Source organism: Aulonocara sp. 'chitande type north' Nkhata Bay, linkage group LG5 (genome assembly GCF_057382095.1).
Source record: "Aulonocara sp. 'chitande type north' Nkhata Bay isolate Kocher_YH1m ecotype deep benthic linkage group LG5, A_spYH_male_GT1.1, whole genome shotgun sequence".
NCBI lineage: Eukaryota > Metazoa > Chordata > Actinopteri > Cichliformes > Cichlidae > Aulonocara > Aulonocara sp. 'chitande type north' Nkhata Bay.
Window position 1 is genome coordinate 33,478,490 of NC_141348.1, and position 24,219 is coordinate 33,502,708.

Below are 24,219 nucleotides of genomic sequence, written 5' to 3' on the forward strand. Positions count from 1 at the left end.
AATCACGTAGCACAACATTATATACCAGGTAGTCCAACTTCAGTAACCCTGCAAACGTCACTGCTGTTTAGTTTTTCTGTCTTCATTTATATCGGAAGTGGTAGCAGAGCTGTACGTTTTAATTAGTTTCAAAAATCTCTCAGTCAGAACATGGTATGTCATGTTTAGGTGGAAACTAGTGAGCTAACTTCCTGCTAACTTCTAACTCCGTTAAATTTAATAACTTCTGTTTTCATGGATGCTTGGATGTTAAACTTAATTGTTACACCTGGTAAAGCAGCAACGCTGATGATTTTATTGAAGATTAAAGAATTTAGACAGTTTTTAACTCTGTGTTCGTTTGACTTTGGGACCTGAAGCAGACGGAGTTTTGGACCCAGATTATAGTGATGGGATTTCCGGCTCTTTTTAGAGAACCGGCTCTTTTGGCTTGGCTCTTTAGGTTGTTTTGTTGATTTAATTAATTTATTATTAACAATAATATAAAATTATGCACAAAAGGAATTACTAATGTAAAAAAAGTGGTTTTATTTATATATGTTTATATATAAATATGTGGTGGCCCCTAGAGACAAAGCACGTACAAACTCCAAAACACTTTTTAGTATTTTATTTGTTCCTGAGTAAATCGGTTTGGCTGAGATTAAAGTTATAGTTTTTACATCCATCCATCTTCATCCGCTTTATCCGAGGCCGGGTCGCGGGGGCAGCAGCCTAAGCAAAGAGGCCCAGACCTCCCTCTCCCCAGCCACCTCCTCCACCTTATCCGGGGGAATACCAAAGTGTTCCCAGGCCAGCCGAGAGATATAATCTCTCCAGCGTGTCCTGGGTCTGCCCTGGGGCCTCCTCCCGGTGGGACATGCCTGGAACACCTCACCCAGGAGGCGCCCAGGGGGCATCCTTGTCAGATGCCCGAACCACCTCAGCTGGCTCCTTTTGATGTGGAGCAGCAGCTGCTCTACTCTGAGCCCCTCCCGGATGGCCGAACTTCTCACCCTATCTCTAAGGGAGAGGCCAGCCACCCTTCGGAGGAAGCTCATTTCTGCCGCTTGAATCCGCGATCTCGTTCTTTCGGTCACTACCCACAGCTCGTGGCCATAGGTGAGGGTAGGGACATAGATCAACCGGTAAATTGAGAGCTTCGCTTTTACACTCAGCTCCCTCTTCACCACGATGGACCGGTGCAGCGTCTGCATTACTGCAGCTGCAGCCCCAATCCGTCTGTCGATCTCCAGCTCCCTTCTCCCATCACTCGCGAACAAGACCCCGAGATACTTGAACTCCTCCACTTGGGGCAGGAACTCATCCCCGACCCGGAGTGGGCACTCCACCCTTTTCCGGCTGAGAACCATGGCCTCAGATTTGGAGGTGCTGATCCTCATTCCCGCTGCTTCACACTCTGCTGCGAACCGTTCCAGTGCGAGGCCCTCACCCGATGAAGCCAACAGAACCACATCATCTGCAAAAATCAGAGATGAGATTCTGAGGCCACCAAAGCGAAAGCCCTCCGCCACTTGGCTGCGCCTAGAAATCCTGTCCATAAAAATTATGAACAGAACCGGAGACAAAGGGCAGCCCTGGCGGAGCCCATCACCCACCGGGAACATATAGTTTTTACACAGCTGAATAAACGTCAAGCAGAGAACTGATTATTAGAAGTGTGAGATGCTCTAGAATATACTCTGGTGTCCCGTTATATTTTAGATAGCAAGGAGTTTATTAAACTTCACCGAAACGATCTGCAAATTTCATTAAAATGTAATAAACTATCATCTTGTCTTTATTTTTAGTTAGCACATACCTTAAACACTTAAAGCTGTAAGCTAATGATAGTTATATAAGAGCAGATGCATGCTGGTGCAATAAGCTGTACATTTTACGTCCAATGGATGCATGATCTGATTAGTCAACTAATCGCAAAAATAATCGGTGACTAGTCGACTATCAAAATAATCGTTTGTGGCAGCCCTAATTGTCACACATCCCTGAGTGCATCTTGAGTTACAGCTGGTGTATAGGTGACTTACAATGCAAGGCATATAAGCTAATTTGAATTCACTAAGACTCAAGATTTCTTGTTACAGGACTATGGGATTATAGTTCTCTGGCTTTTCTGTGTTGTGCAACCTGGATAAATATGTTTTAACAAACGGAGTCTAGTGATGTTGGGGAAAAAAAAACTAGTAAAGGATTAATAGTTCTTTCACCTTTTGATGTTTAAGCAAAATTTCTACCACTTGTTATTTGATGGATCTATAAAATATTTAGGTGCTTTCCAAAACCTTTCATGTTAGTGAGCTGCACAGAGTTAAAATTTTGTCTGGAAATATTTGGACAGAGACAATTGCCATAATTCTGCTGTATTACCAAGCATTGAGTTGTCTTCTTTGTAATTATACTTCTTCTACTTACCCTAACTGTTCTCAGTTTCTTGTTTTGTTTTAGGTTTTTTGTTTTAAGGCGTACTGTGTCCGGTTGCTTCAATAATTGGCATTGTGTGCTTCAGATCATGAGCCAATAGTTTGAATCTTGTAGTGAGTCTTATGCATTTTCTCCAAACGTCCTCCATTCATAACAGACTTGGATGACGGCCTGATTCGTGCAGTCTCCTCTGAACAGTTGATGTAGAGATGTGTCTGCTGCTAGAACTCTTGTGTGGCACTTATCTGTGCTCTAATCTTAGGTGCTGTTAACTTCGGATTTCTGAGGCTGGTGACTTAGATTATTTTTATCCTCAGCAGCAGAGGTGACTCGTCGTTAATAAATGCTAAAAAGAGACCAAGAAAGAATCAGAATCAGAAAGGGGTTTATTGCCAAATGTTGAGCAGGTTTACAACATTAGGAAATTGCTGCGGTGCTTCAGTGCAAACATAGTGTCATAAATAGCACTTAAATAGACATGAAAAAATAAAAGTAAGGATAAGAATTAAAAGTGCTACGTAGAAAGATATGTGCATGAGTGCAGGTGGTGATCAGTGCCAATCATGGAATGATGCTGTGAACACAGCGTAGGGTCATGTGTTAGTAGCGGGAACAGTCATATGGTTATTGTTCATGTGTCCAACAGCAGAGGGGAAGAAGCTGTTCTTATGGCGAGAGGTTCTGGTGCGAATGGACCGGAGCCTCCTGCCTGAGGGGAGCAGGTCAAACAGACTGTGTCCAGGGTGAGAAGGGTCAGCTGAGATCCGAGCTGCACGCCGCAATGTCCTGGAGGTGTACAGGTCCTGCAAAGATGGGAGTCTGCAGCCAATCACCTTCTCAGCAGAGCGCACAACACGCTGCAGTCTCTGTTTGTCCCTGATAGTGGCTCCAGCGTACCACACGGTGATGGAGGAGGTGAGGATGGACTCGATGTTTGCAGTGTAGAACTGCATCATCGTCCGTGTTGGCAGGTTGAATTTCTTCAGCTGCCTCAGGAAGTACATCCTCTGCTGGGCTTTCTTAATGACGGAGGTGATGGTGGGCTCCCACTTCAGGTCCTGGGTGATGGTGGTACCCAGGAAGCGGAATGAGTCCACAGAGGTGATGGGGGTGTCAGTCAGGATGATGGGGGGGGAGTGGGGCTGTGTGCTTCCTGAAGTCCACAATAATCTCCACTGTCTTCTGGGCATTCAGCACCAGGTTGTTGTGGCTGCACCAGGACACCAGACGTTCAACCTCCCTCCTGTAGGCAGACTCATCCCCGTCCGAGATGAGTCCAATAACGGTGGTGTCATCTGCAAACTTGATTAGCTTGACAGACTGGTGGGTGGAGGTGCAGCAGTTGGTGTACAGGGAGAAGAGCAGAGGAGAAAGAACACAGCCCTGAGGGGAGCCGGTGCTGATGGTCCGGGAGTCCGAGACATTCTTTCCCAGCCTCACATGCTGCTTCCTGTCCGTCAGGAAGTCAGTGATCCACCGGCAGATGGGGTCAGGCACATTCATCTGGGAAAGCTTGTCTCGGAGATGGTCTGGAAGGATGGTGTTGAAGGCAGAGCTGAAGTCCACAAACAGGATCCTGGCGTAGGTTCCTGGGAAGTCCAGATGCTGCAGGATGAAGTGTAGGGCCATGTTGATGGCGTCGTCTACAGACCTGTTGGCTCTATATGCAAACTGCAGGGGGTCCAGGAGGGGGGCCGTGAGGGTCCTGAGATGGGAGAGAACTAGGCGCTCAAAAGACTTCATGACCACAGATGTCAGAGCCACGGGTCTGTAGTCATTTAGTCCAGTGATCCTAGGTTTCTTGGGGACAGGGATTATGGTGGAGGACTTGAAGCAGGCAGGCACATGACATGCCTGCAGTGAGGAGTTGAAAATGCCAGAAAACACTGGGGCCAGCTCGTTTGCACAGTGTCTGAGGGTGGCAGGAGACACGCCGTCTGGGCCGGGAGCTTTTCGAGCATTCAGGTTCTTAAGCTGCTTCCTCACATCTGCTTCATGAATATGAAGAGTTGTGGTGGGAGGAGGTGGTGTGAAATCCTCTTTTGTGTGGGGTGAGGAGGGGGGTGTTGTAGGTGAACAGTTTGAAGGTGGTGATGGCTCTATGGAGGGGGGAGAGGTGGGGGAATTAGTGTCCAAAGTGCCTCTATTGTTGGGGCCGTTGGAGGTGTGAAGGCTGCCTGATGGCTCGTCAAAACGGCAGTAGAAGTCGTTAAGGGTGTTGGCTAAGAGCAAGTCATCAGTGGAGTGGGGGGTTTTAGGCTTGTAGTTTGTAATATTCCTAAAACCTTTCCACACAGAGGCCGAGTCATTCTCTGAGATCTGCTGCTGCATCTTCTCAGAGTGCTGATGTTTAGCAATGTCCACTTCTTTAGTGAACCTGTACTTGGCCTCTCTGTAGCAGTCCCTGTCTCCGCTTCTGAACGCCTTTCTCTTTTCCAGCCACAGCTTTTTGAGTTTAGGAGTAAACCAGGGTTTGTCATTGTTATAACTCACCCTGGTGCGTGATGGCACAATGCTGTCCTCACAGAAGTGGATATAGGAGGTGACAGTGTCCGTAAACTCGTCCAAGCTGTTAGAAGCAGCCTTCAATGTGTCCCAGTCTGTGGTCTCCAAACACGTGCGAAGCTCCTCCACAGCCTCGTTGCTCCACAGTTTTTTAGTCCTCATGACAGGTTTGGAGAGCTTCAGCCTCTGTCTGTACGCGGGGATTAGGTGGATCATGACGTGGTCAGAAAGTCCGAGTGAAGCGCGGGGCACCGCGCGATAGGCCCCGCTGATCGTGCTGTAACAGTGGTCCAATGTCCTCTCCTCTCTGGTCGGGCATTTAATATACTGCTTATATTTCGGAAGCTCATGGCTCAGATTGGCTTTGTTAAAGTCCCCAAGAGCAATGATGAGAGTGTCCGGGAATGTCCGCTCCGTGTGGAGAATCTGCTCCGCGAGTGCGCACTGAGCTGCCTGCGCATCTGCGTCTGGCGGGATGTAAACAGCGGCCAGGATGAATGAAGCAAACTCCCGCGGAGAATAAAACGGTTTGCAGTGGATAAAAAGATATTCCAGAGAGGAAGAGCAGTGCTGAGCAATCACTGTCACATCTGTGCACCAGCCACTATTGATGTAGAAGCAGAGACCTCCACCTTTGGACTTACCGGAGAGAGCGGCCTGCCGGTCCGCGCGCAGCAGATGGAAGCCCTCCAGCTTGAGCGCGCAGTCTGGGATGTTCTCACTGAGCCACGACTCCGTAAAACATAAGACACAGGAGGAGGCAAAGTCTCTGTTCATGCTTCTCATCAGGGCCAGTTCGTCTATCTTATTCCCGAGTGAGCGTACATTGGAAAGGAAGATCCCAGGAAGAGCAGTTCGCAGTCCGCGTCTCCTCAAACGCACGAGTGCGCCGGCTCGCTTCCCTCTCTTTCGGTGTCTCCCTTTCCTGGTCAGAGTCAGCAGTAAATCTGCCACAGATGCGACAAATATTGGAAATAGGCGTTGTAGTCCTGTAGTTAAGGAGCTCTTCTCTGGTGTACGAGTATCCAGAGGAGTGCCCAGACACAGAAGAAATGCACAAAAACAAAACAAAAGTAACGCACTGAAGCACCAGGGCGACCATACGCGGCGCCATCTTTGACTGAAAAAAAAAAAAGGGGTGTTGATGTGTCAGACAGGTGTTGTTCAGTGATCTTGCCTGGAAAAAAAACATGTATTTCAGTTCAAGTCAACCCCATAATAATAATAATTGTTATTGTTATTGTTATTATTGTTATTATTATTGGAGGGTTTTTGGTTTTCTGAGAATGGGTTAGGGTCCTCCATCCTAATGTACAAAAGGCTTGAAATTCAAATTTCAAAATCGGAGGACACATCAAAAGGCTGAGTTCACAACAAATCTTCAGTCAGAGTATCTTTTATCATTCCTCTCAATTCAAACAAATTGTATTTATATGGTGCTAAATAACCACAGCAGTTGCCTCAGCGTAGGGCTGTGCGATATGACCACAATCTTATATCCCGATATAAGAATTCTATCGTCCCGATAACGAAATGAATCACAAAAATGTAACATTTTCTGTAAATTCTGTGACTCTCGGGCAGCTGGTCTTGTGTAAAGTGTTTCCAGCTGCGCGTCATGTAGCTGGAGTCAAGTGTTTTAAACGATGCATGAAACTATACATTTTTAGACATAAGTTGTAACAGCCGCCGTTTTCTTTGTGTATTTATTACATGGCGTGCTGCGGGGAAAAGCCTGTTCTAACTTTTGAGTCTAAGGTTTATTTTTTAGCACCTGGCGGCTCCTTTTTACTTCTCATCCGTAAATAATCTGCTCTTTCACGTGATTTAGTTTATTTTGAAAAGTCTCAACAGGCTCTTGAGCTTTATTGTGAAAGGTTTATGTGGAACATAAACAACCGGATACGCGATGGTGTTACCGTCGTTGTTGCTAACCGCAATGCATAAAAACAGGTGCTTGTCCGTCTGTAGTGTGGTTATATAAAATATAAGAGAAAGAGAGAACTTTAAGAAATTAATATAGCCACTACAGTGACCATCAAAACGATGAAAAAATATTGCCGTAAACAGTTTATTTTGCGACACCACGAAACAAACGATAGCGTAAAATGAAACATTGGACGTTTTTATATCGTCATCCGATATATATCGTTATATCGAACAGCCCTAGCTCAGCGTTCTCTATATTGTAAGGTAGAGACCATAAAAGGGTCTTCAGTTGCAGTACTGCTGTAATGTCTACTGTGTGTGAGTGAGAGAGGGTAGTTTTCACCAAATCTATCTATTCCTGATTGTTAATGTCCTCTTGAGCACTTCGCCCAGGCTGAGCTACCTGAGGCTTTGTGGTAGCTTATGTCACCATGTTCAGACTCATGCTCCTTCAAAAGTGCAACAAACTGTCTGGGGTTCAGTGCCATGGCTTTGATGAAGCTAACTGTTTTAGTTAGTTAATTAAAATGTTGCTGACATAACTTTAGCACCGACTTGCAGAACACCTCCCGCTTATAATGCAAAAATACCAGTTTCAGTTCCGGGTTCTTTTCAGCCATATTATTTTGCATCCGCTTAAAAAGTCTGACATTTTGTCCTATCAGATTTTGACAGCAATCACTTTTAACACCTGCTACTTTGTCCCATTTTTGTTGTTTTGTTCCCTGGATGTGTAAAGGTTGCTTAAACGTACTTGTTGCTTTTGCAGCTTTGCTAGCAAAGGTTTAGATATCTGTTCCAACTCTGCTTAAGTCAAGTTCTTGTATTTCATGGGGTAATCCGGTTGTTCTAGCTTTCTCAGCTTTCCAAACAAGCTGTACTAACTTAATCATGAGTCAGATTTTGTTGTTTGTTTTGTTTTCACCAAATTAAACCATTCAGGTGTGGAAAAACATCTTTATCACCTCCTAGGCAGTACCAAGCAGAATGATTGACAGCAGATAAGTGTTGAGTGATGTCTTAAGTTCTTACAGCACAGAAGAAAAATCTGCATACTTTAAATCTACTGCTGCTACAGTATTGTTTGAATAATACTCATAATTTTGGTATACAGCATGAACTTGGATGCGATCTGTCAAGTCAAGTTGGCTTTATTGTCACTGGCTACTTTGTCTTTGAGTGTCTGCTCTGGCGCATCAAATGAAGCACTTCTTGTTCACTGGTTAACTGGCCAATCCCGGACGTTTGTATCGGCCTGCTTAGACTTACTGCTCTATAACCACACAGCTGCATCGGCTGCTTGCAGCTGCATTTTCACTCTGAATGAAACCTGCAAGTGAAACGGCATCAACCAAATAGGCAACCAGTCCTTTCATTTGGTAGTAGTCTGTGTTCTAGTAATCTCACAGTCGACTAAAGCACATCCAGGGTGTGCTTAGATCGTGTATTAGATTCCTCTTCTTCCTTTTTTATGTGTTGTGTGTGTGTGTGTGGGGTTTTCTTTCAAAATTTTTTTTTTTTTGTGTGTGAGTTGGGCTTGGTTATATATATTTAGGGTATATTTTGTCTCCGATGTAACTTTGATTTGGAAAATGCTTTGAAATATCAAGCTCTGCTTTATAACTTAACATCTTAATCTTTAAGTTCACTGTTCACTATTTTTCCACAAGAGATAACTGTTGGAATTGGTTTAAATACTAGTATTGGAGCAAAACATACGGGTGGGCACAATTTTGGTATTTTGAAGACAAAGCGCATCAAATGTCTGTCACAATTCTGTTTGAAACTTGGTGGCTTTCCATTCAAGTTAATGGTCTTTTTACTCTGCCAAAAATGAAACCTAAAGCCAGTAGTGGTTAAAAATGTCTGTTTAGCATTTGGGGGGGCATTCTAGGTTAAAAAGACAAAGGGTTTTGTGTATGTGCGGCAGTGTTTGAGATCACTACCTCTGCCACGCATCATGTGATCATTAAAACGTCAGCTGAACACTCAAATCGTCTAGGTCCTCAGAGAAACAAAGTAAGTTTCAGGGGACTTGCAGCCAACTGAAGCATTTCAAGTCAATCGCTCTGGTGTTGAACCATTGAGATAGAACTGGAGAAAGTTACATAATACCCAAGTTTAAAGGCATTTTAGCACTTTTAGTAATGCACCCTGCAGTTTAAAAAAGAATGTGGTTTTTTTTTTATGTTTTGCTTTTTTTGTCAACTAATTTAAGAGTTTCTCATGTAGTTAAAAACTTAAGTCATTGCAGTTGGTTGATGACCTTTGCTACATGTTGTTACTGTTTACTGTCTCTATAGAGATCGACAGACCACGTGACTTTCGCGCGTTGCATTGTAGGTACGAGTGGCAGGAAAATCAAAACACTGCATCAAGCGCTAGCATTTCCAGCACTGGTAACCATTAATTCTGCGGTTTTAATCCATACTTGCATTTTATTTGCCCCAGAAACAGTTATGTACAAAACGAAGGAGAACACGGCAGGTCCGTACAAAGACTTGACAAAAAGGCAAAAAAAAAAAGGCAAGAGGAAAAAAATCAAAGGAGTGAAACAGTTAGACCTAGAGCTGGGCGATATGGACCAAAATTCATATCTCGATATTTTTTAGCTGGATGGCGATATAAGATATCTCGATATTTTTTTAATCCCATAAAGTAAGAACAAAAAGAGAGTTCTTGGTCAAAGGTACTTGTCCCAGATGTCACAGATGTAACTTTTATTAAGATACAACTGTAGATGTACACGAAAAAATTGTCAAAAATAAATTGTCAGCATTTATTAAATAATAATGCTCCATTTTTTTTCTTTTCATACATAACAAAAAGCTAAAAATTGTAAACTAAATGTAAAATGTAAACTAAAAAGATGCAGATCTAAAATAACAAAGGCATCTTGCTCTTTAAAAAGTGCTTACACTGAATTAAAGTTTTCTAAAGTGCTTCTTTGTGTGTATTGCTGAACAATCATCTGGTACTTTGTGCAAAAAACCAAACATGTAAACAGATTGAATGAAATTAACAAAATTACATTCTTTGGTCAGTGGGTCTTTGTGCAAATCTCCAATGACAATAACAATATAGAAAGAACACAAACAAGCAAGGCCAACAACTGTACAGCTTACAGATTTTGTGCCAGGAAAACTAATCTGTCAACATTATCAGGCTTCAACGATGCCCTGTGGCAGGTTACAATGTTTCCACTGCAACTAAAAATCCTTTCAGAAGGGGAGCTGGTAGCTGGCGCACAAAGATATTTCTTGGCCAGGAGGCTCAGTGCTGGAAAGGCAACTTCATGTTCCTTCCACCATTTGAGAGGGTCAGCATCACTCTCTACACAAACTGACAACAGGTAGCTAGAAAATTCATTTTCGATTGCTTCCCTTTTTGTGAAACCAGTGTTGGTGGCTGTGCTGTGCTGGAAGAAGCTTGCCAGTGATCTCTTTTTTTTAGCTGTGTGTCCTACTGCTGCTTCTTCTTGGTCTGCAGACTCAGGCACGGCTGGATCAGTCAGCTCAGACAAACACGTACCCTGATAGCTGAGCAGAGACTCTGCCTCCAAGATGAGTTTATGTTTTAGTGCATTAATCTTCTCACTAGGGATGTATTTCGCCCTGAACCGTGGATCCACAAAAGAAGCCATGTCCAACAGGTCACTGGTGGATGGATCAGCATATTTATTGTTGAGGTAATCCACAATGCGGGTCTTGATGGATTTACACAGCTCACTATCCTCCTCTCCAGGTGCCAGGAGACTAGTGTTAAACAGGTGTAGCACAGGTCTGACATAGGACAGGGTCACATACTTCTCTCCTGAAAGTGCATCAGTGAAGTCCTGACAGGGTTTGAGAGCTTTCTGAACTGCTTCCAGGACCTCTATGTCCTGCCAAGTAGGGACTAGAGGTCTGGTTTTCATGTCGACAGAGAGGACTTTAGAAAGTGCTCTTTCCTGCTCCAGAACTCTCTCTATCATGAGAAGCCTTGATCCCCAGCGAGTTGTTGCCTCTGTGAGTAGCTGGTGACTTGGAAGACCCAGCTGTATTTGCACTTCAGCCAGCTCTCTTCTCTTCCTCCAGCTGTAGGAGAAGCTGCTGACGACTTTCTTACACAGAGAAATAGCCCGGGTAATGCGGGCATCATCCATAGCATGTCCTGTGACACACAAAATACAAACTTTTAAAATCACTTTAATTGTTATGTTAAGATGCAAATCACTCAAAGGCAAATTAACATCCATCTCAGTTGTATAGAATGTGATGCATAAGACTTAACAATATTTGCAAAATGTGTCGTGTATTGTATAACCTAGAAATGGTTCTAGTTAAACTATCTTGGTAAAATCACCAGATCACCAAATGATTAGAACATGTTTTTTTTCGTTTTTTTTTTTTTTTTACACCTTTTAATCTCACTATGTATTTAAAAATGTATCCCTGTCTTGTCTCAGCTGTGGTCCTCATTTAGTGTCACAACTCAATCTAATACAAAGACAAATACACCCCAATACGTTTATTGGATTTAATAGGGATAGTTTATTTATTTGTTCAACTAACTTTCGATTTCTAAGTGATAGATGTATATGCTGGCTATGACTTATAAAAATATTTGTCTTGTGGTCCATAGGCATGTTTAGCTCTACAAGAGACTCTATACACTTTTCATTTATTAGCGTTTTTTTTTCCAAATCAAAAAATTCAGTATTGCACTTACCAATGGCCAGATGAAGCCTGTGACCAAAACACTGGATCCTCGACCACTTGTTCAGTTGAACCGCCTTGACAATATTAGCCCCGTTGTCAGTTGTTATAGCAACCAGTCCCGTCGGGTTGAGCTTCCAGGTTTTGAGCACATCCTGCAGGGCTTCAGCTATATGCTCTCCGGTGTGGTCTTGAGGAAAGTAGCTGGTCTGGAGACAGGCAGTTTTCAGTTCCCAGTCTTCCATGAAATGTATAGTCACACTCATATATGGCTCGCATGTCCTGCTGGACCACATGTCGGTTGTCAGTGCGAAGTGAGACACTTTGGTGAGCTGGGCAGCGAGACTCTGTCTAACATCAGTATACATTTTTGGCAGTGCTTCTCTGGTGAAGTATTTCCGGCTCGGTAACTGGTATCTTCGGTCAAGAGTTTTTAGCAGCTGTATAAAGCCCTCTTGTTCCACAGTTGAGATGGGGACCATGTCTTTAGCAATATGATAGGCCACTGCTTTAGTAATTTCCCCCCACTTCTCACTTTTTGTATCATATGGCACAGCACGAGTATATGAGTGTTGTAAGGTGGTCTGTTTCACGGCAGGAACCTCGGAAGACTTTGCGGTCTGGGCTACAGCACGCAATTTCACACACTCTTCATACTGCACTTTATGGCGCAGTTGTAAATGGTGGTAAAGATTAGTGGTGCTCGAACCTTTCGTTGCGACGCTTTTTCGACATTCTCTACAGAATACATTATTCTGCTGCTCATCTGACACTTTGAACCCGAACCATCTCCAAATAATTGAGCCATTGGTTTTCTTTTTTCCGACGAGCTCCTCTTCGCTAGCTCCTGTGTCCATCTTGTTGCCAACTGGAGGTTTAGCGATGGGGGAGGGGGTTTGTGTTCAGTGAGGGTGAGAGGCGGGGCAAACAAACCCAGACGAGAGAGAGGCAAAATAGCGGCTCCACAAGTGTAATTATAACGCAACATAGACTATATCGATATAAACGATATTGTCACAGCTTATGTCTTGTATAAAAATATATCGATATTTTTTAAAAAATCGATATATCGCCCAGCACTAGTTAGACCCATACGAGCATACAGAGTGGACTAAAGACGTGAATCACCAATGAAAGGCTCAGAAAATGAGACTAAGAACCCACGCTGAAAATTTAAAAAAGTCTTTGCAGATGTTTAAAATTTAGCAAAAACAGAAATACTGTATTTTCCATTGCCAGTGTTTTTTGCACCTATAAGTGTTATTAGTAACCTTTTAGAAAGTGTTGTTAGCATGCAACAGTTTGCATATCAAAGTACAGATAAGCTTAAGCAAAACTAGCTGATGTTAAAGACATGGTCCCCATCTCAACTGTGGAACAAGAGGGCTTTATACAGCTGCTAAAAACTCTTGACCGAAAGGCCTGAGCATTTCAAAGGTTACTGTGTCTGATGTGGGCCTGTCTGATCATTACTGTGTTTTCTTTGAAAGTAAAATCTCAGCCCACACAAATATATCAACAACAGTGATCACAAAACTGTGTATAACTGAACACAGTAGTGCAATTTTTAACCAGGTCTTCCCATTAACACCTGACCTGCCCAGAGGGTCAGTCAATGAGCTCGTCAATAGCTTCAATGCTAACATGTTAAATGTAATGGACACTATTGCTCCCATTAAGGTGAAGGTTATCTCTGGAAGGAAAAAGTCTCCATGGAGAAACTCCACACTGGTGAAAAAAGAAAAAAGAGAGTGTAGGAAAGCTGAGCGCAGATGGAGAAAAACAAACCTCCAGGTTCATTATGACATTTATAAAGAGAAACTTCACAATTATAATTTACAACTGAGGAATGCAAGGAGGTCCTACTTCTCTGACATCATCACTAAAAACAGCCATAATGCTCGGGTCTTATTTTCTACAGTTGACAGGCTAACAAACCCTCCTGTGTCAGTGGCAGCTGAACTTCATTCGACCATGGCCTGCAATGACTTTGCCAAATTCTTCACTGAAAAAATCCAAAAAATTAGACAAGCAATTGGTACATCAACAGCAGATCCAGGATATGTACTGTGTCCACCAAAAAGCTGTTTAAACACCATGAAACAGTTTCAACCTATTAACAGCAAAGACCTGGAGGACATCTTAGGTAAACTGAACTCCTCCTCCTGCTGTTTAGATGTCCTGCCAACAAGTTTTTTCAAAAAGGTCTCAAAGACTTTAGAGTCAGACCTGTTACAGATCGTCAACTTTTCTTTATTATCAGGTGTGTTTCCAGAATCACTAAAAACTGCTGTAATCAAACCTATACTGAAAAAGGACAATCTTGACAAGACACAAATGAACAACTACAGGCCGATCTCAAATCTCCCGTTTTTAAGTAAGATCATTGAAAAAGCAGTTTCTCAACAGCTCAGTTACTTCTTAAAACAGAATAATTGCTACGATGCCTTCCAGTCAGGTTTTAGACAGAACCACAGCACTGAAACCGCTCTGACCAAAGTGTTTAATGACATATGTCTGAATACAGACAGTGGAAAAATGTCAGTCCTAGTTTTACTGGATCTCAGTGCAGCATTTGATACAGTTGACCACAACATATTACTCAAACGACTGGAGAACTGGACAGGTCTTTCAGGAACTGTACTAAACTGGTTCAAAACATACGTAGAAAACAGGAAATACTTTGTATCAATAGGTAACTTCACATCTGAGCAGACAAGTATCACATGTGGAGTTCCCCATGGTTCCATCTTGGGACCCCTTCTGTTTAACATCTACATGCTCCCACTGGCACAGATTATAAACAACAACAAAATAAACTATCACAGCTATGCAGATGACACACAAATATATATCACAATGTCACCAGGAGACCGAGGCCCTGTACAGGCTCTTGGTAAATGCATTGAGGAAATCAATGACTGGTTGTGCCACAATTTTCTCCAGCTAAACAAAAACAAAACTGAGGTAATAGTCTTTGGCGCCAAAGAAAAACGATTACAGGTCACCAGAGAACTTCAATCTATACATCTAAAAACCACAAACCAGGCGAGAAATTTGGGTGTAGTGATGGATGCAGACCTAAACTTAGAAAAACACATTAAGACAATAACAAAGTCAGCTTACTATCACCTCAAGAATATATCAAGGATAAAAGATCTGATGTCTCAACAGGACCTGGAAAAACTAGTCCATGCATTCATCTTTAGTAGGCTTGATTACTGTAACAGCATCTTTACAGGTCTACCTAAAAAATCAGTCAGACAACTACAGCTCATTCAGAACTCTGCTGCTCGAGTCCTCACTAAGACCAAAAAAGTGGACCACATCAGTCCAGCTCTGAGGTCCTTACACTGGCTGCCTGTCCGTCAGAGGATAGACTTTAAAGTTATGATGCTGGTCTATAAAGCTCTGAATGGTTTAGGACCAAAATACATCAATGACCTCCTGACCCAGTATGAACCATCCAGATCCCTCAGGTCATCTGGATCCGGTCTTTTATCAGTTCCCAGAGTCAGAACCAGACACGGAGAAGCTGCATTCAGCTTTTATGCTCCTTATATCTGGAACAAACTCCCAGAAAGCCTCAGATCAGCTGAAACACTCAGTTTATTTAAATTCAGGTTGAAGACTCACCTGTTCTCAGCTGCATTTGAATAAAGCACCAAATCCACACTTTAAGCTTAAATTTCAAAACTTACATTTAACTACTGATTTTATCTACTGTTCTGATTTTATCTGTTTTGATTTTATATACTGTTTTGTTTGTTTGTTTGTTTGTTTGTTTGTTTGTTTGTTTGTTTGTTAATTAGTTAGTTAGTTTATTTGCTTGTTTTAATCAATTTTAAATCATGCTTTTTATTTGTTCTTGTTTCTAATGTCTCTGTAAAGCACTTTGAATCACCTTGTTGTTGAATTGTGCTATACAAATAAACTTGCCTTGCCTTGCCTTGCCTTAAGGTGAGGTTGATAAACACAGTTGGCAATTTGGTAGGACTTGTTTCAGTGAAACATGGTCTCATGTGTTTAACCTAGATGAGTAACTACCATGTAGCAAGCAGTGGCAAGTCAGAGCTGTAGAGCTGACTATTAAAGAAAGAAAATGGGCTGGTGTTTCAGCATGCAGCAGTCATTATTCCAGTAGCCTTGTTAGACCACAGTTTGCAGTACCAAAACACATAAAATTGCTCTCAAGCTGATGGTAAATCACACACTTCTGGAATGTGGGTATAAATTTAGTCACTTGGAAGCAAATGGTTACAGAGGCTGACAGCCTTTAGCTGTGTTCTTTAAGGTTTTAATTACTAGGTGCCGATAAAAGCGACATAATTTGTGTTACTTCCACTGTATACCTACAAAAGAAGCCCAAACAGTATTTTGAATTATCGTGATAATTATTTTGAATTTTAAATCCTATTCTTCTATTTTATCTACCTAACAAAGAAAGAAGGACAAAAGACAAATTGTAGAAGAGAATTGGAGATGAATAATAACTAATTAAAAAATGGAGAGTCACAGGACAGCCAGTAGCCTAGGCTTTGCAGTGTCATTGGGGGAGAATTCAGAGTTACCTGAACCAGTGCTAACTACATGCTTTATGGAAAGGGGAAGTTTTAAGCCTAATGTCTTCATGCTTGCTCAATCATCCAGGTAAGGATATATTTAAAAAAAAAAAAGTTGAATCTGTTCATCTGGATGTAGTGTTTTCAGTGGAGAAGCATTTCGTCTCTCATCCAACTAACTTCTTCATTCTAGTAACTTGACTGAAGACAAAGTGACTCCCACTGAAAGAAGTGCTCTCTTGGGGTGATATGATACTATGAGGACTTTAAGATAAGATGGGACCTGATTATTCAAGACCTTGGATGAGTTAAGGATTTCTTGATTCTATTATGGATTTAACAGGGAGCCAATAAAGAGACGTCTGTATCGGAGAAATATTATCGCTTGATGGTCCCTCTCAGTACTCTTACTGCTGGCCAAGGTAATACCATCCAGAATAAGAATCGGACACAAACATTTTTGGCCAAGAATAATGACTTAAGTTTTTTGTGAATTTAAAAAAATAACTTGCATTAAAAATTTATAAGTCATCCAGGTTTTTATGTTTTAACAACATACTGGGAGTTTAACTAATTGGTGTGTGTCGTCTGGGTTCATGGATAGATAAAGCTGCAAGTCGTCTGCATAGTAATAAAATATATGCCATGCCTTCTGATAACACTGCCAAAGGGAAGTGTTACGTTGATCCCGGTGAAGACCAGTGTGGAATTTAATTTGCCTTATGTATTTTAAAAAAGGAGAAAAAAAAAGGACTTATTTGAGATCATTAGATCAATATCATTCAAAACGGTGAAGTATCTTTAAATACCTACAGCACAGAGCGGAGTCCACTCTGAGGCTATGAAATCATTTAAGCTTCACTATGGTGAGATCTACTGCCAGCTTGAAGGCCTGTGGTACGCACTGGATTAATATAAAGAGGTTGAGCATATGTAAGCTTGAAGCATTAATAGTACGACGTCTTTGAGCAGTCTCAAAGGAATGGGGTCTAAAAGGCACGTCAATTGTTTGGAGGAAGTAATTGCTGAAGTAACTACTGAAGTTAACTCAAAGAGAAACCTACAGTTGTTATATTTATTTCAGTGATGAATAAGTAAGACTTTTGCAGTGTAGTAGCAGTTCAGGGTTGAAATGGCACATTAGCATGAGAGAGCAGATGTTTCTCTGCTAGACAAATGTACTGCGCTGTTGAGAGCTGTTGCATGAAGAAAGAATGATTTCCTGTCTTAGTGGCAGCAGGAAGTGAAACCACTTTCTTTAACACTTCAAGCACTCACTCTTCATTAAACAAGTGTTCAATTCAATTTTATTTATATAAAATTATATCAAATCATGTTTTTAATCTTGTATCATAATTTTTGGTTGAAATGATTAAATTACACCACCTCAGCTGATAAACACATTTAAAGTTCTCAGTTTAAGGAGCCAGGTGGAAACTATTACATGGCATGACCCATATACACCATTTGGTCTCATTGCTATAGAATAGCAGTGTCTAGTTCTTTTCAGAAAACACAATGTACAAGTATAGCAGTATTTCTACAAACTGGGTGTGTTCACAGAAATATGTTGTTTCTGACTTTTTGCTATGTAGTGCTGCAGATAAATTGTTTGGCCATTTCATGTCTTGAAATATTGTAAACCTTTATTTATTCATATTAGTTTTTTTTTTTTTTTTTTTTTTTTTTTTTTTTTGTCTGTCTTTATGCCCTGGTTTCCAAAGTGCATAACGAGGCTTGATCTGAAGAGGTATAAAGGTGGTAAGGTGGCTCTGAAGGTTGATATTGTCTAATAACGAGCCAGCTCTCAATATTTGCTGTTCCAGCTGTATAGTGATGTCTGATTACACTGCTGCTGTCAGTAAACTGACTTCTCCCTCAAGCATTAATCTGCCTATTAAAAGTCTCCAGCCCATGTGTTCGCAGCTGCAGCAGTACATACTGATGTTAACATTTTATGTTCAGGCGCCTCTTATCAAAACATCTCACTGTGAGCTCAGCTGCAGGAGTCCGAAGGTCACAGCATCCAGGCCCAGGAGATAGCACAATGGTAGATGACTTCCCATGCATGGACAGTACAGAATCTAAAAAATGTACAGATGATAAAGATGATGCAGCATTTGCAGTTCTTGTAGTCAGTTTGCCCCAGTTTGAGACTGGGGAAAAAAAACGGTGTGAGAACCAGCAAGATGAATTGTAAAGTGCCCAGGGTTGTTCTCGCTCCTCAAAATCAGGCAAATGCTGCAAAACTGATCAGACAGCATATGATCAGTTTTGCAAATGATGAATGAAGTCAAAATTATTTAACAAACCAAATTTGGCATTGTCCAAACTAACTGACCTAATTGTATTTACACAGACTTAGATTATTAATTCAGTGGTACTAGAAGTTCCCAAATTTCTTTAAACTCTTTTGCTGTCAGTGATAATGTTTATATGTAGCATCAACCTCTCACAATAAAATGGAGATGTCGAGATGTTGAAGATCTAAAATGTATGGTATAAATATTTATTTTAAAGCCTGACATTGCTTTATCATTAAATTACATGATAGCTAAATCTTCAATCTTTTAATGGTGCCAGTAATAAGTTTTACGGACCATTTATAGGGATTTAATGTAATTGTAATGGAAACACAGAGACAAGGGCATAATTTTAATTTTGGCAGTATTGTGCAGAGAAAAGAGAGCTCTACATGTTTGATGGGCAAGTTAACGTATATTTTCTGGTCAAAAACGATGTGGAGTAGGACTTGAGGCATTGATCTGTCTGTATCGGTTATAATTCTTGAATCATTGTTTTCTGCAATTTGTTTTGATCAAATGTGGTAATTTTTTCTCCTGACAGAATTCAAGTCATGGCTTATGAGGCACAATGTTCCACGGTCGGCCGGCCATTGGTGTTTGCTAATGAAGAGCGGAGGGCTGTTCATTCCTGGTCCCGGATCTCATCAGCAGGACATAATGTCCTCCTAGATGCTTTGAAGATTCTCAGCCCAATGTCCCGTGACCTTTCAAGCACTGAGGAGCTTGTCACCTTCCTGCAGGAGCTAAGTGAGGAGGGTCACAAGCCCACCGTGCTTCGCAGCAAGGATGTGTATGACTACCGGTCGTGCACAAGCCAACCCCTGACTGAGGACATGCTGAGACCACCAAACAGGAATGTCAAACCCACAGCTAAGAGGCGGAGGAGAAGGCCTCTGACCAAGAAGAGGGAAGTTCACCCATCCTGGAACACCTCTGAGAGGAGCAACCCCAGGATTCAAGGCATTCGCCCTCCAGAACCATTGGTGGACCATCGCATTATCGTTTGTAGCAGGACACCCAGTCGGATTGTGGCAAATTCAAATGTGGACATGCAGCCGTGCCTCAGACTGACCAGTATTGAAGGTCTATCTGGCTTCCACACAGCCAGACTCCAAATCCACACTACTCCACACTCATCCTCTGAGGTGGCCTCTAGTGGCTTTTTACAGCAACAGTACCCGCCAGCGATTTCAGGAATACCTTCTCAGCCTTCTCAGAACGGTGGCGGGGCACCCACCAAAGCTGTGGCCTTGTTCAGCCAGAAGACTCTGTCCTGCCCTATCCGACTAGATGGTGCTCTAATTGGAGACTCTGCACCGGTTTTGTATGCTAATGGTCGGGCATTCCCACAGACTGACACAGAGCTGACCAGCAACGGCTGGAGGAGCAATGGTCTCCATAGAGACGTTCATGGCCCCAAGGATCTGAACAACCCAACCCGGCAGAGAAATAGTTGGAAGGACAAGAAAAGTTTTAGAGGGAAAGTGATAAAGGTAGATGACTCTCGGTCTGTGGAAGAGGCCTGCAGAAAAGCGCAGAAGATACTACAGGTCAACCTTTCCCCAGTGATTCAGATCCAACCTCTCAACCATGTGCTGAGAGGCTTCAGATACCAGAACAAGTGACAATTCCTGTTTCTTTTAGCAGATTTTAGTGTTTTACAGTAGCCTCCACCGGGAGGTATCCGGTGTTGAAGATTGACAAGATGTTGATCTGTTTGTGGAACTGCTGGTTCCTGATGGAGACATCTGGGATTTAAAGGCATTTGAAGTTAGGTGGTATTTTCCTAGCAGGCTGGGAAATGACTATTGGCCAAATGCTGGTACATTTTCACTGTTGATGTTTGTTTATGCTACGCAACACTTCAAGCAAACATCCTTCTTTGCTTTGAGTTGTTTGGGACATAAGTGAGCTTGTACCAGAATCAGCACCTTTAACGGTGTAGAGTATTTAAACTCATTTGAAGTAGAGCGCCATTTTTTTTTTTTTTTTTTTTTTTTTAATTTAAATATAAAGGTTGTTTCGTCTTTCTTTTTTGTTTCCAACTTGCTATGTCACTCTGCAACACCACTGGAAAGAAGGAAAAAAGTGAAGCTAGTGCTGAGATAACCACCGCTGTTTAATTTCTATAAATAAACTAAATTAAAGGAGGGGAATTGTGTCTTCCTTCTGTGAAGTTTTTGTTTCTGCTGGAAATCAGGACGGTGTTCTGTGCATGAGTACAGCATTGAACCAAACATTTAAAACTAGAGACCATCACAAAGTGTTCCTTAGGTTTAGAGAATCAGTAAACAAAAATAAAATGACCATTAAATAATCTTTGTCTTAAAATGACAAAATATGAATTGGTTGAAGAAAATGAGTATGGAAGAGTTCTCAGGTCTTGTTATCAGTCTTTTTGAAGGTACCGGTTATGGTGATATCCAGCTTCAAAGTTTATTCTAACTTTGCATGGTTCACAGTTCAAAATAATAAAAATAATTGAGTTATTTATTACACTGAGCATTTGTGCACTATCTGAAACCATCCAGTTTACCTAGATGGTTTGTAAGCCATCTTTCTTCTGATTGGCTGCCCTTCACATAGTTGGCAAAACTAGTACCCACTTACATCTAACTTACTGTGATAAAGCCAGCCAAAGCTGGGTTGGAGATGGCCTTATAAGGACATCCTCTCTCACTTACATCACACAAAGCCAAGAGTGGAGTCATCTTGGTGCACTGGGATTAAAGGGATATTTTTTATTTTTTATTTTTTAAATGTTTGGTTAAATTGATCATGTAATGGTGTAAACCTATTATAGCAAATGAGAAAAAGCATAATAATTCCACACAGATTTCTGATAGTAAAAAAATTCAAGCTTAAATCTCAATATTTTCTCATGTTTTCTAAATTTAAAACCCAGGTTATACAACTTGATTTATAATTTTTAATTAATAATTTCATTTCCTCTACTTAGTGCGTGGCTCTGGTTTATACCCATGAGTTAAAACTATTTCACATGAGGGGGAAAAAAAAGAAAAAATATCCAATGCATGTACTCAGGATCAGCTGCTGCTCCAGTTTCCTGTTTTCCAGTACCTAACAGGCAGAAAACAGAGAGGAGTCCTGATGGAACACATTTGTTTGACTGAGTTGGAGACATTTGTGGTGGAATGTGTTTACTTGAGTGGCAGGGCAGTTTGTTTCCTGTCCAGTGTTACAGCAAGTTTGATCTACTACCAGAACTCATGTTCTGTATTTTGTTAAGCTGAATTTGCCCAATTGTTTTTTTTTAAACTTCCCAGCTTTGATTTGAGTGATGTCGCCCACCTTCTGACTAAACAAAATGCACTTTGACAGTGTGCCAGTGCTTTACTGTCACCTGTTCCTGACATGGAAGTCTTTAATGGTCTTTTCCGCTGCTTCATTTAGAAGATATCTGAAAATCTGATTTCTTTTAACTCCACACTGGTTTCCTCTACAGGTGCTAATCTTCCAAAGGTGGTGCTGAACAAAAAGATTAGCGCAACATAGTTTCTCGTCTTCTTAGTCAACTTGATGCATTTAAGAGCAGGAACTTCCTGTTGAGGGACTGATAGTTCGTCTGCCGGTTGGGATGAGCACGCCAAACCGCCTTTTGTGCTTTCCAAAGGGTTTCTACTGTGAGCAAGTAAGGAATCTGTTTTCATGTTAGTTGTGACAAACATCTGTATTTCCCTCCAGAAATCCACATTCCACTAGACAAATATTGTTGCGTGCCAACTTAAAAAAAAAAAAAAAAAAAAAATCAGTTTGATATACATAAAAGATCTTAAAGTCAGTCTCCATAGATTTTCTGAAGCTTTTAGTGAACGCAAGACCATTAAATGAAGCTCTAAATCCAGAAAATGTAACTTAAATTCCACTGTCTGCCTGTACAATCCCAAGAAAATAGACAAATTTAATCTCCAGCCCAGTAAATAATACCTGTCTTTGGATTTCCAAAACACTGATGTTCAAATGCTGTTTTCTTATGTGGGATCTGTAGCAGAAAGAGCACATTAAATTTGATGATTGATCTAGCAATATGTAATTTAGGTTACAAAGTAAGATTGAGGAATTGGAAACATCCCCACGTTGTTTGAACTGAGACCACATCTGCTGTCTGGCGTCTGTCTTTGCAGATTACCCACATCTGTCCTGGTGAACTTTTTGTTCTGGGAGTCTGGTTTGTTGTACCCCCTCGCAATTGGTCTGTCTTGCTCATGCCCTTTTCTAGATCTGCTTTCTGTTAGTCTTGTTTGTGCAACACTTGTATAATATTGTATTTCCTACATGAACTTTGAAAAATGTTTTTGTTCAATAAAACTGATCTGAAATGTATCTGTACAGTCTTTTATCCACCTGTAGGTCCACTAACGCAGGTGCCCTATGATCAGACATTTCCTGTATATTTATCTAGTAACCCTAACTCAAATCCTGTGGTGTTAAAACATCTTGCTGTGAGGGGGGAAATCAAAACCTCTAATGGTTGAGCCACAACATTTAATTAACGATATCCATGTGTTTCTATGAATTTTTCCATTTTTCTGCTGCTTATGTGGGGTCAAGTTGTGGGTGCAGCGGTCTTAAGCAGACAAGCTCAGACATCGCTCTCCTCAGCCATCACCTCAAGGATATTGAGGCCTTCCCAGCTGAGGGAATCTCTCTCCAGCATGATCAAGCTCCTTACACTATCTCTAATTAAGAGCCAGGTAGATTTTTAGAGGAAAGTAATTTATGCTATCTCATTCATTTGGTCAGTAACTAGAACTTGCAGTCAGGATAGGAGGAAGGTGGAAATACTGACTGGCTGGTAAATCGACAGCTTCACCTAAACATTAATGCAGCGTCAGAGTAAAGAAAATTCTGTACAGAACTGTTGTAAAAGTGATAGCTCAGTCTCCTGCTTCACTTTTCCTTCATTCATAATCAAAACCTCCAAATACTCAGAACTCGTCATCTGGGGAAGCAGCGCCTCCCTGATCTCAAGTGGGCTCTTCACCTTTTCTGGCCAATAATAATGGCCTTGAATTGGAGGTGCCAATTTTCTTTCCCACCGCTTGAAATTCTGCCTCAAAATTGTTGTCACCACCTGAAGCCAACAGAAACAGATCATTGCAAAAAGCAAACACAACACCATGAGGCCACCAAAGCAAAAAAAAATTTCTGCAATCTGGCTACATCTGGAAAATTTCCATAAATATTCTGAGCAGAACTGGTGACAAAGGACAACCATGGTGGAGTAAAACACCCACCGGAAATGGGTCGGTCATTAATGGCAATATGGACCAAGCTCTGCGTGTACAGGGATACATATAGGGTCTTGGGGTGAGCATACTAAACGGCGTCCAGAGGATGGTCTGTTTATTCAACCTCATCTCTGGTGCTGTTGACCACCTCTTAATTTTAAATACATGTAGAAATTGAGGGTTCTTGGGAGGGGCCATGCTGACACTGCTGTTATAGGGCTGTTTTGGTTGACACATCTCTACAATGTTGTGTGGAGATCAGGGGCGGTACCTCTGGACTGGTAGACCGGGGTGGTGATTCCCATCTTTAAGAAAAGGGGCCGGAGGGTGTGTTCCAACTATAGGGGGATCACACTCCTCAGCCTCCCTGGGAAAGTCTATACCAGGGTGCTGGAAAGGAGTGTCCGTCTGTTAGTCGAACCTCTGATACAGGAGGAACAATGCAGTTTTGTCTTGGTTCTGGAACACTGGACCAGCTCTTTATCTTCTCAAGGATACTTGAGGATGCATGGAAGTTTGCCCAACCAGTCTATATGTGTTTTGTGGA

General features: G+C 41.7%; 2 protein-coding genes across 3 annotated transcripts in view; one reads left to right on the top strand and one right to left on the bottom strand.

Moving 5' to 3' along the window:
* ccdc71 (coiled-coil domain containing 71) overlaps window positions 1-22,760 on the top strand; it is a 29,833-nt gene extending 7,073 nt beyond the window's left edge. For both annotated transcript variants that reach the window (XM_086293103.1, XM_086293104.1), the window contains exon 2: window positions 18,962-22,760. In XM_086293103.1, coding sequence (XP_086149229.1) covers window positions 18,972-20,045 — 1,074 coding nt within the window. In that variant the 5' untranslated portion in view covers window positions 18,962-18,971 and the 3' untranslated portion in view covers window positions 20,046-22,760. The remainder of the gene's footprint in view (window positions 1-18,961) is intronic.
* Window positions 9,977-12,591, bottom strand: LOC147331064 (E3 SUMO-protein ligase ZBED1-like). Its single transcript, XM_086294087.1, has 2 exons — window positions 11,566-12,591; window positions 9,977-11,007 (listed from the first exon to the last, which is right to left on the bottom strand). Exons 1-2 carry the CDS (start codon window positions 12,407-12,409, stop codon window positions 9,977-9,979), a joined length of 1,875 nt encoding a protein of 624 aa, XP_086150213.1. The 5' UTR covers window positions 12,410-12,591.
* Window positions 22,761-24,219: the final 1,459 nt, after the last annotated feature.